The sequence below is a fragment of the Mustela lutreola genome, chromosome 7 (genome assembly GCF_030435805.1).
Source record: "Mustela lutreola isolate mMusLut2 chromosome 7, mMusLut2.pri, whole genome shotgun sequence".
In the NCBI taxonomy this organism is placed as follows: Eukaryota; Metazoa; Chordata; class Mammalia; order Carnivora; family Mustelidae; genus Mustela; species Mustela lutreola.
Genome location: NC_081296.1, coordinates 116,956,886 through 116,971,138, shown reverse-complemented (window position 1 = coordinate 116,971,138; position 14,253 = coordinate 116,956,886). Strand labels below are relative to the sequence as shown.

The following is a 14,253-nucleotide window of genomic DNA, read 5'->3' as shown; positions in this document are numbered from 1 at the left end:
AAAATACATTGAGAGCTTTTTTACTATTTAAAATGTGCCATGATATCCAGATAGAGACATAAATATTGATGAAACACGTAGGCACCAAAATTTCTTTAAGGCCTAGATACTGTATATTTGGGTAGAAGAGAAGAGCAGGTCATGAAGAAAGACAGTTAAGACCTAAGAAATAGAAGTAGGAGCATGAACACTAGGCAGGTATAAGACCTGACAAACTTTATCTTACTGTAGTGATACAGTTCTAGAGTGGTTTTCCTCCTGCAGGAAAAGACAAGTGAAGTACAGAATTTTCAAAAATCTCCTGTTTCATGTATTTATTAATATTATATAATTTATATCAGTTTCTCTTATTTTGCACATTTAATAACCAATAATTTTGATTAGACATATTATATTATGCTATAAATAGTTACCACCTGTCACATAAAAACATTTGAGACACTGATATTAGTCAAATTATGTGTCCTATGCAAGCAAACTCTGCTATGGAAAAATGCAGAGTTAACTAAAAACTCCTATTTATTGTGCACTTATTAGGCTCCAATGGTATGATTACTTAAATGGAAAAATGAGAAATCAAAGAAAGCAGAAGAAAGAAAGATATTCAAAACCTAGTCTAATTTAGAATGATGCCTCCTATTCGGGAATGTATAGTGTTTAAATCATCCACTGTAAATACATCTCTCTTCAACATCTTTTTCAATTTTTGCACTGCAAAATACAACCTTGGATTTTTCCAAGATTTTGGGGTCTCATTCCACAAAGAAGGGAACAGAAAGAATGGTAAGTCCTAATTGTAGAAATTTCTAGGATGCTTTTAATTTACAAATGAACATATATATATTTAAGTCATCGCAACACTTTCTCCCTATAAATTGCAAGAGCCAAATCCCCTCTCCAAGAAAAGCCTCAAGACAAAATACACTGTCTTTCCCACTCTTAGAATTTGAAAGGCTAAAACAAAATGTTCTAAGAAAAAAACTAATTTTTGAATGAAACCATGAATCTGAGTGGGAAAAAAATATTAAACAAGTGAAAGTTGGAACTGTTAACGGAAATAATGTTGAAACATCTTCCAACTATTATGTTAAGTAGCCTGGCTAACTGACTCTCCCCTGGTAAGGTAAATAATGCTGTTTTCTCTTTCTTCTTCCTCCCACTGTCTGTTTATGTGACTATCTATACTTCTGCTCTCCAGGCAATTTTAAGTTAATGAAAGCTACCAAGAAAACTCATCTCAAAACCTGAAAAGGTGAAGGGAAACTGTGCCAAGGAAAAATGCAAACCCAGCTCCCAGACATGGAGAATACTGTCTACAACACAAAATAAAAAGCTTACATGCCAGTCTTCCAGCAACAATTCCACAGATTCTTTGTTCCCATATTTGATGTTCCAAACATCCAACTTTAATTTCACTTCATCTAGCAAACCAAGAACTGAGCACTTATAGTAATGAAATTCTAGACGTGGAATGAATTTTTTCCCCGAAATGTTGTTGATTCTGGAAAATATTGCAGGTTTTAGAGTTTAACTTAGTATTATTCCCCAAATGCGAGATAATCTGTTTGGTATTTCTAAAAATATTGGGTCTTTGGCTTTTTATTTTAAACACATGGAACTCAGATGTATCCTCAAATCTTTTTTTTTTTAAAGTAAGCTCTACTATGCCCAATATGGAGCTTGAACTCGGGACCCTGAGATCAGAAGTCACATGCTCTACCAACCAGGGCAGTCAGGTACCCCAACTCTTTTCTCTTAAAACAAAACAAAACAAAACAAACAAACAGAAAAACCCAAAGTAAAACAAACATTGTGGCTAAATAGAAAACAAGTCCTCCTGAGATTAAAAAAAAAAATCTAACAGAACATTTTCTGAACAAATGATTCCCCTATTTAAAAAATCCTACAATAAATGTTAATCTCCAAAATATTCTACCCAGTTTGTAAACTTTTCTATAACTGAACGCAATGATAATTTCAACACTTACGTATTCAAACAGCTTTCATATTAAGGCTAACGCCCTCTCGTTATCATTCTAGTGAATTACTTATGAATGATGAGAAAAGAGGAGCAGAGGTGGACAACCATAAGTTGGATAATCTGTTTATCCTACTTTGGAGTTTACAGAGGGCTTTCAAATACAACCTCCCATTTCACCCAGTATCCCTGTGAGACATGAACCGGGCGATGATTGTCTTTCTGTTTTTACAAATGAGGCTATACCCTCAGAAAGACAGTAATGTCATCAAAACTCAGATACAGAGCTCAGTTCCTGACTCCACATGCAGAACTTTGCCCATCGCCATCATCTGCTGAGAGAGGAAGCATGGTTAGCATGATACAATGTTACTTTCACCCAGAACCTGAAGGTACATTCATCAAGATTTCAAGAATACTTGTCAGAAAGTATCGAAAAATGTGTTATTTTCTGGTCCCTGCGGCCTCCTATTAGCGCTCAAACAGGAATGGTCTCAGCAGTGGTGAAGGGAAAGTGTTACAAACCGTCTTTTCATTTCCTCCAGTTTCTTAGATGGTACCGGTGGCAAATGTTGTTCATCTCCATTTTCGAATGTCAGAAGAGTATTGGAATGACAATCACATTTGTCCATCAGACTCTGGAAAGAAATTCAGCATGACATGAACCAGACTTCTTGCCACATGTTGTAACTGGGGGTTTGTTCATCTCATTTGCTCTGGGCATGTCTTTTCCCCCCCTCAAAATCATAAAGCCGTTACTTTTTTTTTAACTAAAACTTTGCAAATGAGTATGTTCATCCCAAGTGCTTTAAACTGGAACATTTTACAGATGGGCAGACTATAGATTCTTTGGTAAAAGCATTATCAAAATCTTTAGTTTTTGGATTTCTTTTCCATTCCTTTGTGGGTTCACATGCTATAAACATCACATATCAAACTCCTTCGGGCCATTTTGCTGAGAACTCAATCTCCCACATTTTAGACCAGTCTCTTCCCTCCTTTTTGGCCAGGCTTTTCAATTGCTTTAGAACTGACTAGACTGTACCTTATTGTTTCCAGCTTGAATTAGCAGAATGCCCATGAAGAAAGTGAAGGTATCTATGGCTCCCCAAAATCCCCAAGAGAATCGTTCTGAACCATCCTCAAATACCCACTGTATTTCCTTCCCTTCTCCCTAGGACACAGTCTTCCTCAAGAACAGTCTCTAACAAAACACAGATTTTTCCACGTTTCTTTTTTATATTCCAACCTTGATTAAAGTAATTTTCTCTTGTATTAGAGCCTTGGCTGCACAGTAATCCTGGGAAGCCGGCAAATCTTCATCTATAAGCTCCTCTACCTTCTGGAGCCAGGCTTCAATTTGACATAGTGGTGAGGGCAAGGCACGATTCAGCTCTGTTTCCCACATATTAATCTGAAAAAACAAAAATCTGTGCTTCAGCCGACGTTCTTCTAAAGTTTACTTCTTTGGGGATACCTGGGTGGCTCCAATCAGTTGAGCAACTGACTCTTGGTTTTGACTCTGGTCTGAGGGTGGTGAGATCGAGCCCTACCACAGGCTCCACACTCAGTGGGGGAGTCTGCTTGGGATTCTCTCCCTCATCCTCTACATCTCCCCCTCCCTCACTCACACATCCTCTCTCTCTCAAATAAATAAATAAAGCTCTTGCTTCCTCAGCCTTCCCACCACTCCGTGCACACAGAGGAGTCACACAAACGCCAACTACTTATTTCTCCAAACACTGACGGCACTCCCAAGGTGTTGAGTCTTGCTGTCCCTTCCACCTGGATCTTTTCCCCACTAAGGACCCTCAGAACTCACTCCCGAATTGATTGACTGGTTTGCTCATTCATTCATTCACTCACTCATTCATTCTGCAAACATTTATTAATAATCTATGTTGCTAATAACTGATAGAGCTATAAAAATCTTCCAGAAAGGAGAAGGGGCATGTGGTGGTTGCACACCATAGAGTACATACAGCAATTAGACACAAATTACATGTACATTGGAACAGTGGAGCATTTTAAATATACGTGCTCAAAAATTTAAGAAGCAGAAATAACATATAACATCGATTTACGTAATTTACAAATATATGAGCATACAAATATAATATGTATTTTGAGAGAACATACAGAACAAAAAGATACACCTTAAGCACATCACAATAGTGGCCTAGGGAGAAAGGGAAATGGAAGGAGGGCCTGGGTCTAGAAGGAAACACAAATTAAACAAGTAAATAAAAGTAAGAGTAGGGCCTTGCCCAAATCCATGTGCCAAGAAAGGGAGAGTAAGTAACACAACACTCAATATCTAAGGGTCAATCCGATAAATATAAAAAACAGAAAAACAAAAAAACTACAAGTCTTGCCTGAAGCACATAGTGGGGGGAGCAAAGTACATGATTACAGTTAACTGTGGTCAGCGATGTAACAGAGCCAAACATAGGGGCCCAGGGAAGACCCTGGAAGAAACTGATTATGATACAGGGAATTCTTTTTGTTTCTTTTTCTTTTTCTTTTTTTTTTTTAATTATTTTTTTGTCTTTCAAATTTTTATTTAAATTCCAGTTCGTTAATATTCTGTGTAATATCAGCTTCAGGTGGAGACTTCAGTGATTCATTATTTAACATACAACCCCCACTGCTCATCTCAAGTGCCCTCCTTAATCCCCATTAGCCATCTAACCCACCTCCCCTCCAGCAAACCTGTTTGTTCTCCATAGTTAAGAGTCTGTTTCCCAGTTTGTTTCCACGCCCCCACCCCGCCCCCCCACCACAGTCATCTGTTTTGTTTCCTAAACTCCAGAGACAAAGGAAACAAAAGGAAAAATGAACTAATGGGACTTAATCAAGATAAAAAAGCTTCTATACAGTAAAGGAAACAATCAACAAAAATAAGCAGTGACCTTCAGAATGTGAGAAGACATTTGCAAATGACATATCTGATATAGGGTTAGTATCCAAAAGATATGAAGAATTTATCAAACTCAACATACAAAAAACCAAAAATCCAATTAAAAAATGAGCAGAAGACATGAATAGACATTTTTCCAAATAAGACATCCAGATGGCTAACAGACACATGAAAAGATGCTCAACATCAGGGAAATGCAAATCAAAACTACAATGAGATATGATATCACCTCACACCAGTCAGAGAGGAAAAAAATAAAACAAGATGAAACTAGAGAGGGAGATAAACCATAAGAGACTCTTAATCATAGGAAACAAAACTGAGAGTTGCTGGAGGGGAGAGGCATGAAGGGATGGGGAAACTGGGTGAGGGACACTGGGGAGGGAACATGATGTAATCAGCACCGGGTGTTGTATCCAATCGATGAATCACTGACCTCTACCTCTGCAAGTAACAACATCGTATATATGAATTAATTGAATTTAAATAAAAAAATTTTTAAGACTGTGGTTTTTTATCGGAACTCACACAGCTCTATTCTGTTTTTTTATGGCATTCTCATTCCAAAGACACCTACTGCCATGAAGATCAAGCACAATTTAAAATGCGTTTCATTCAAATGACTTTCCCTAATGAAAGTGTGAGTTTTAAAAAAAGAAAAAGAAAGCATGAGTTTTAAATCTGTATTTCTCTTTCCATTATAGTTCTACTGAATGAATTGCCACAATTCTTAAACTGATTTTAAATAGAGGAAAGAAAAAGCAAAATTACACTTTTAAAAGAATAGGGTTATCTGATTCATCACTAACTGACCGAAAAATATTTATCAGGTACCACTGTATGCAGGGCAAATATCAAAAAGAAACATATAAGCAATACTCAAGTATAAAGATATTAAACGAGCAAAAAGCTAGGGTTCTTAAAGGCAGTCAAATGGAACTATTCATAAACTAGAAGCATTAAATATAGTTCTCACATTGTTTACTCTTTTTTTTAGGTTTATTGAGGTATAATTGACAAAACTGTAAGATATTTAAAGTGTTGATCATGGTGATTTGATACACATATACTTCGTGGAAGGATTCCCACTATCTAGTAAATTAACACATCTAATCACTTCAGGTATTTATCTTTTTTTTTGGTGAAAACATTTAAATTCAACTCTTTTAGTAAATTTTAATGATTTAATACAGTATTAACCAAGTACAGCCATTGTGTGACCTTACTCAACTTACAGCTGGAAGTTTGTACCCTTTTACCAACTTCTATTCCCTCTATGCTCCAATCCTCACAACTTTTCTCCTTGCTGTTTCTGATTTGACTCCATTTTTAAAGATTCCACATGTAAAGAATATCATGTCGTATGTTGTTTTACTTTCGTTGCTTGTAAGTTTATCTTCTCAAACATAGGGCAAAAGGCAACTCTACAATCTTAAATCATTAAGTGTATGTGATTAAGCCTCCAGTTGGAAAAGAATGAAAAAATTTTTCATTATTATGAAATTTTAATATGTTCTTTCATTATACCCAAATTATTTGTGTGTTTGCCAAAATAAGTCAGAAATTTGCTACATGACTGGGTTAAAGAGAAGCTAAGAACAACAGCTCTAGTTCAACTGATGATCTTTTCACACCTAAAAGAAAGCTGTATACATTCTGGTTGGAATAGAACGTGTTCTTTCTGCCTGGGAGCTGTTCTCTGTGTAATGGTACTCTGTGTACAGAAATGGTTCTCTGTATACAGAAGAGGAAAAGTAAAAGATGATATTTACCTTTTATTTCTCTTCCTTCTCACTTACCACAGAAAAAAACTGGCTCCACACTTTCTTAAGTTTGGAAATTACTTTTGCATTTGGATGGAAATTTGTATCTGGTCAGCCTTGATCTTGTCAGGTCAAAATAACATAATATTGCTATTTTGCCTTGCTGGCTTAAAATGAAACCATTCACTGTGATGCTTTGAGTTAACTGTGTGCTCAAACAACTGAACCAGAAACTGTCTAAATGGTATTGACTTTTATACACCTGATGGCTTCAAAGTTAGTATGTCTCCTTTGCCACACCAAGACAATGAGCTCTATTATATCCAACTAAGGAATGGATTTTCAAGCTATTATCAATTTGCGGCAGTTACTCATGCAAAAATAGTTTTTTTAGTGTTTTTTTCATTATTCTGGGCACTTTTTCCAAATCATACTCAATAAAATCATGCCAGGTCTTTGCCACCTGGAACATCATTAACTCTACAGACAATATCTTCTTCCTCTCCCATTTTGTTGAGTATTTGTAACCGAGAGATACTGCCCTTTGCAAAGGGTCAGTTTCAAAGCTGGGCAATAGCCCTGCCCCTTAATGGGAAGGTTTCCAGAGCTTTGTCAGTTCTCCCAAATTAGATACTTGGAGAGGGTGGCTCTTTTAAGCTAACCTGACTATTTAACAACCTTCCGAAATGATGTGAAATATGTATTCTGAAAACAGGCTAGCAACTCCTGACAGCCACGAGGCTTGAGCAGGTATCAAAAAACCTTCCCAGGGCCAAAGAGTATTTTTGACTTGCTGACCATAAAATCTCTGTTGCAACTCTGTAAATTCACCAAAAATCATTTAATTTATCCATTTAAAATGAATGAACTGTATGGTATGTAAATTATACCTCAATAAAGATGTTTAAAAAAAAAAGAATGAAGGTGGGCACGTGGGTGGCTCAGTAGGTTAGGCATCCAACTCTTGATTTTGGCACAGGTCATGATTTCAGGATCAGGAGATCAAGCCCCACATCCAGCTCCCCACTCAGCAGGGAGTCTCCCTGAGATTCTCTCTCCAACTCCCTCTGCCCCTCACCCTGTGCCCTCTCTTTCTCTCTCTCTAAAGTAAAAAATAAACCTTAAAAAAAAAGAATATAAGCAAAATAAAGACATTCAGAAATAAAAGAAAACTAAGAGAATTTGTTCCCCCAGATCTGCATTATAAGGTAAGTTAAAGTTTTTTCAGGCTGAAGGGAAATGAGTTCAGATGGAAACTCGGACCTCTAGAAAGGAATGAAGAACACTGGAAATGATAAAACATCTGGATAAATATAAGAGACATTTTTTTTCTCTTTGTTTAAAATGTATGACTATTTTTAGCAAAAATTTATAACATGATTTTGGGGGCTTTAAAACATGTTTGTGGCATATATATATTTATATATAAAGAAGGTAGAGCATAAAGAATGACAAATAAATAAATCAATTTAATTGTAAGATTTCTACAGAAGAAAGTTATCTACCTATGATGACTTAAAAGTTGTATAAGTAGACTATAAGAAAAATTTTTAAAGATTTTATTTATTTATTGAGAGAGAGAGAGAGAGAATACAGAGAGAGGGAAAAGCAGAACCCCTACCCCCACCACTGAGCAGGGAGCCCATTGTGGGTATCAATCCCAGGACCCTGAGATCATGAACAGAGCTGAAAGCAAACTTAACTGACTAAACCACTCAGACACTCCGTAGACTGTAAAAATTTTTAAATGTTTATTGTAATCTCACTAGAAATCTGATACAAAGCAGTAGAGCTAAAAAGCCAATAGATACATTAAAATGAAATTCTAAAAATTATTAAGATAAAGCAAGGCAGGAAAAGAATAAAGATATAAAAACAGAGGGAATTAACAGAAAAAATGAGTAAAATGGTATACCCAAATTGAATCATATCAATAATTCCATTAAATATTAACTAACGAAGCTCTCCAACTAAAAGGTAGAGATTATCATAAGGGATAAGAAAGCAAGATCCAACCATACGTTGCCCATAAGAGATGCATTTTAAGTATAAAGACTCAAATAGATTGAAAACAAATGAAGGAAAAATATGTATCACACAGTCAGCGTAAGACTGGAATGATCATACTGATATTAGATTAAGTGGACATAAAAAAAGAAAAGTATTACCAGAGATAAACAAAACTGTTTCACACTAATAAAAGTGGCAATTCATCAGGGAGACATAACAACCATAAACATACACAACTAACAAAGTTTTAAAATACATGAAGCAAAATCTGACAGCAGCAACAGAATGATTCTATAGATTTAATAGCCCTCTCTCAGCAATTGATAGAACTAAGCACAATGTCATTCAAGACATAGATAATCTGACACTATCAACCACCTTATCTTAACTGATATCTGTTGAATGCTATGTCAAGGGCACCTGGTGGCTCAGTGGATTGGGCATCTGCCTTCAGCTTAGGTCATTCTGGGTGTCCTGGGATCGAGCCCCACTCAGGCTCCCTGCTCGGCAGGGGAGTCTGCTTCTCCCTCTCCCTCTGCCGTTCCCCCTGCTCATTCTCTCTCACTCTCTCAAATAAATAAAAATGGAAAAGCAAAAAAAAAAAAAAAAAAGAAAAAAGAAAAAGCAAGCAAGCAAGCTGTATCAAATAACCACAGAATACACCAACACGCACTACTTCTGGGCACCGGGTGGGTCAGGCCATTAAGTGCTTGCCTTTGGCTCAGGTCATGATCCTAGGGTCCCGGGATGAGCTCAGCGTTGGGTTCCCTGCTTTTCCTTCTCCAGCCTGCTCCTGCTCTCTCTCACTATCTCTGTCTCTTTCTCTCTGTCTCTAATAAATGAATCAATCTTTAAAACGAACAAACAAACAAAAATGCACTTCATCCTGGGTCATACCATAAATCCCAATCAACTGCAAACAACTGAAATCACACAGATATATTCAGACACACATACACGTTCATCTTCACACATTCTCTCTAGGCTTGTCCCTGACCCCCTTCAAGCATCTGTTAATAGTGATACAGGATACTGGTCCTTGGTAGAGATGAGGCTGCAGGTCAATCAGATTATATAGATAATCTACTGGGCCAAACCAATCACTGAGGACAAATATAAAAACTTTGAATAAGTGGTTTCTCTAAGTAGTATGCTATAAATTTCTATTAAATCTTAATCACCCCTCAAATGAGGCTATGGAGAAAATAAAAGAACACTCTCCCAAAGTTCTAATGTAGCATCCACTCTTTCACAGAATTTCTAATGGAAGGCTAAAGTAATCATCCAACAAAGCTGCCTCACGAAAATGCTCCTCCAATCAGTATAACACAGTAACCTGGTAGGTGAGTCCGTCCCAGGCTTCTCTCAACTGTAACTGATCTTCATCCAGCTCATCCAGATTCCTTTTTACTGGCAGGATATCCAAAAAGGGCTTTTTCTCTTCATTGAATGACTCCAAAAAGGACAGCAGACTCTACAATCGGAAGAATATTTTAAAGACAGAAATTTTTTTATCAATTTCTGAAATGTAATCTGCTATTTTAAGGTCTGTAACTGTAGGTCACATTTAAATGGATCCTCTCACTGCTCTGGTGTCTTTCATCAGTGCAACCCGATCACCTGAGTGCTGTCACAGTAACGAAAGGTCCCAGCTTGTGTCTCGTGTCAGTACTGCTGGATTTCTACTGGAAGTGGTTGGCTAGGTCACCCAGCTCAACAGGATGACTCCTGAGGCCATATGGAGAATGTGAGTTGGTATGTCCTCCCCAAACATGGATTCACAACAAAATAAGGATGAGTGGAAGAGAAAACTATACAGCAGCAGCGATCACGTGTCAACATGTCTCTGATTAACTGCATGTAAGCCAGTGCTGCCCAAGTCAAAGGACCTTAGAAAATACTCTGTCCCTGCCTGCAAAAATTTAATAAATAAAGCTGTCCTTGGTTCAGATTTGTGCGAAATGTTAGTGCTGAAAAGTCATCAACTCCAGAAATAGTATTTCAAACATTATCCATCATAATTGGCAGCATTTTAAGTTGGCATGCCTGGCTAGCTCAGTTGGGAGAGTATGCCACTCTTGATCTTGATCTTGGGGTCATGAGTTCGAGACCCATGTTTGGAGTAGAGCTTACTTTTTAAAAACAAACAAACAAACAAATAAATAAAAAAGATTAAGTTTTACAAGCCAACCAAGAGATAATTATTGTAATTCTGATTATGAATAACTTCATACAGCCTTTTATTTAAGAAACTTGCATCTGTGGTACATTACTAAATCAACAACATTATGTGAGAGCAACGTACTTCCAGGGGACGCTTAGCACCTCGTCAGTAAAAAACATCAGGCCAAGGGTGCCTGAGTGGCTCAGTTGGTTAAGCATTTGCCTTTGGCTTAGGTCATGATCCCCAGGCTCTGGGATCAAGCCCCCAAAGTTGGGGTCCATGGTCAGCAGGGAGTCTACTTGTCTCTCTCCCTCTGCCTCTGCCCCTCCCCGTGCTTGTGCTAGCTTTCTCTCTCTCTCCCTAATAAATAAATAAAATCTTAAAAAAAAAAAAAAAAAAACACATCAGGCCAGAACAAAGATAGGAGCACAGAGGCTGAAGCAGCTCAGATGAAAGGAATATGAGAGCGTCCTGTCCCTTTCTTCCCTGATGCCTCTAAACCCACAAGGATGCTGTCGCCAGCAAGTTGCACCCCCCGATCCATGGCAGGATCGGAAAAGCTGGCTTCATCTGACTCCCTCAGACAGGGAAGCCAAGCTCAGAGGGCCTCTCATGCGTATGAGTCTGTCTGCTTTATTCAGGATGGAGGACTGGTGGGGGGCAGAGCTGCAGAGTCGGGAGGTTCTGAGGATCAGAGCGGAAGAATCCTCACCTGGGCTCCTACTAGTCTCTTTCAAGATGGTACTGGGAAAAACCGCCTAACCTGGAGAAGCCCAGGACGCAAAGAGAGCCAGGCTTCCAAGCCAGACTTCACTCAAATCCCACCTCTGCCTCTCAGTAGCTATGTGACCTCAGACACGTCGCTTGATGCCTCTAAGACTTGTCTTCATCTGTAAAACTGGAAGAGCAATCCCACACTCAGAGTAAAATGCTGATCAGCAAGGCGCCTGGTATAGAGCGCTTGTTCAAATGCAGGGACAATTAACAGGCGTCATTTTTCCTCAAAGGACACCCTGACTGAGGCCCTGTCTTGTGATAATTCGGGGCTGGCTTCACTTCTGATTTCCTGATCTTTTTTCATTCAGTCCCGACTGGGGACTGGCAGACTTACTGCAAGAGGGAAGATTGTACATGTCCTAGGTTTGAGGGTCCAATGGCATCTGTGGCGACACTTGACTCTGCCTAAGCAACGTGCAAAGCAGCTGCGAGCAGTACCTGAGCGGGTGTGGCTCTCTTCCAGGAACACTGGATCGCAAAACCCCGTGATGGGACCCACAAACTAGTTTGCCACACCCTGCTCTAAAAGCTTGCTGTTCAAAGGACCCACAGGACCAGGCATCAGCACTTGGCTGGAAAGGTAGAGACCCAGGCCCCACCCCGGAACTACTCTGTTAGAATCCACACTCGATTTAACAAGACTGCGCAGGTCATTCACACGCATGTCAGAGTTTGAGAAGCACTGTCTCTGAACTCGATGCTAAAACTCAGAGTCTGGTTAGTGTTTAAATAATTACCCTGAAGAGGTTTTTTCCAAAAACATTCTACTCTTCCTTAACAGTAAGCTACAAATAAATTGCTGTTTAAAGTTATACTTACTTCATACTTTTTAGAGTAGGTCTCATTTTCTGAGTCCTTTAGGGCTTTCTGTAGTTTTTTCTCTTGTAGAGTTAACCAGATGACAGCATCTTTCATCTTGCCCTAAAATTCACACACACACATTTAAAAAACTACCCTGAATAGACTTGGAGATTTTTTTTAATCATAAAATTAACAACTTCAAACATCAGTGAAATAATGCAATCATTACACACCAGTGACTCACGGTGGCAAAGAGGAATTTTGCTTGTGCACATAACACCTTGAATTTTTTTAAATGGATTGAAACTAGCACCTGAATATAACGTGCTAAAGAGACAGGGCAAGCAAGCCCTTATTTATTTATTTATTCATTCATTCATTCATTCATTATTTATTTTTGGCTTATCCATTTTCATTATTCCTCAATTTTATTGAACATTATTCTAAATTACTCATTTATAGTAGGCCTTTCAAAACACTGCTTCCCAATACACCTAAATACAGGTTAATTCAAGCACTATTTACACCCAAATACATGGACATCAAAAATATCTTGAGCATAAATAACGCTGCCAACAGTTTGGGTTCGGCTGTCCTGTGAATGTGAGCAACAACTATTTTTTCTTAGACTCTCGCTGGTCTACATTTGAAAGCAAAATTTACTGCCAGAGGATAAAGCCAAGGACGTTACATCTTATTTCCATTCTCCTTTAACCTTCATTTAAGCTTCTCTTTCTATTAAGCAGGAGTGTTTTTGATATACTTTTGCATCTGATTTCATGGACAGCTGAATTTTTCATGTTATTTTTTAATAAGAAAGTTAATTAGAAAAGAGTAGCTCCCCAGCAGGTCAGAAATAAGTGAACTGAATTATACGCCTGCGTCCCAGCTTGAGTTTCTGTTCCAGAGTCAGCAACAATCTGGCAGTGGGGCCTCAAATGTAACAGTTGGAAAAACACAGGCCTCAATTTGTCACATAAAATGTGACAATACGACTGCATGTAAACACGTCTGAGGAAGTAGTTTAAATAAAGATTAAAATAATATTCAAAACCACTTTAAATTCACAGCACTCATTTACCTCCACAGCGACAGAATAAATGTTTATTTGCATCTCACTGATTTTTATGAAATTTGCACCCAAAACATTTTGCGAACCTAGCTGGAAGTCAAAGGAAAAAAATGCAATAATCAAATGGCGAGCTGAGAGTGATTCAAGCACACCTCAACAGACAACAATGAAGAGTAGAACACACTGCTTCCGTTTTTCATAAATTACACAATCCCAGTTCTATGTAGTCAAAGAACAGGTAAAATGGAAATGTGCTAAAATTAGCTTGCCATGATGGTTGCACAACTATGTAAATATACCAAAACCCACTGAATTGTAAACTTTAAATGGTTTAATTTTATGGCATGTGAATTATATCTCAAAAAAACTGTTAAAATTCAAACAGACAAAAATTAGAATTTTTTAAAAGCCTGCTAAACTTAATTTGTCTTCTAGAGTACCTATGTAAAAGTTATTTTAGATAATTCAGCAGAGTTTCATTAGTTACCACTTTTACCTTAAAATTTTTATTAAAACAGGCAACACTAATCCACAGTGAAAGAAATTAGAATACTGGTTGCCCAGGGTGGGGGGTACGGACAAGGAAGAGGCACAGTGGAACATTCTAGGTAGCAGAAATGTGTTACATCATGACTGCTGCATGGTTAACACGGGTGTAGGTATTTGTAAAAACTCACAGAACTGCACTTTTAAGCTCTACATGCAAATTATACCTTAATTTTAAAAATTAAGCCACTAGTAGGGTACAACAAAAACGCGGTTGAGTCA

General features: G+C 37.9%; 1 protein-coding gene across 12 annotated transcripts in view; it reads right to left on the bottom strand.

Moving 5' to 3' along the window:
- Positions 1-14,253, bottom strand: part of SYNE2 (spectrin repeat containing nuclear envelope protein 2) — a 328,121-nt gene that overhangs the window by 215,184 nt on the left and 98,684 nt on the right. For all 12 annotated transcript variants that reach the window (XM_059182293.1, XM_059182290.1, XM_059182281.1 and 9 more), the window contains exons 10-14: positions 12,432-12,533; positions 10,008-10,145; positions 3,228-3,392; positions 2,504-2,616; positions 1,339-1,501 (exon numbers count right to left, since the gene is read on the bottom strand). In XM_059182293.1, the coding sequence (XP_059038276.1) occupies positions 1,339-1,501; positions 2,504-2,616; positions 3,228-3,392; positions 10,008-10,145; positions 12,432-12,533 (681 nt within the window). The remainder of the gene's footprint in view (positions 1-1,338; positions 1,502-2,503; positions 2,617-3,227; positions 3,393-10,007; positions 10,146-12,431; positions 12,534-14,253) is intronic.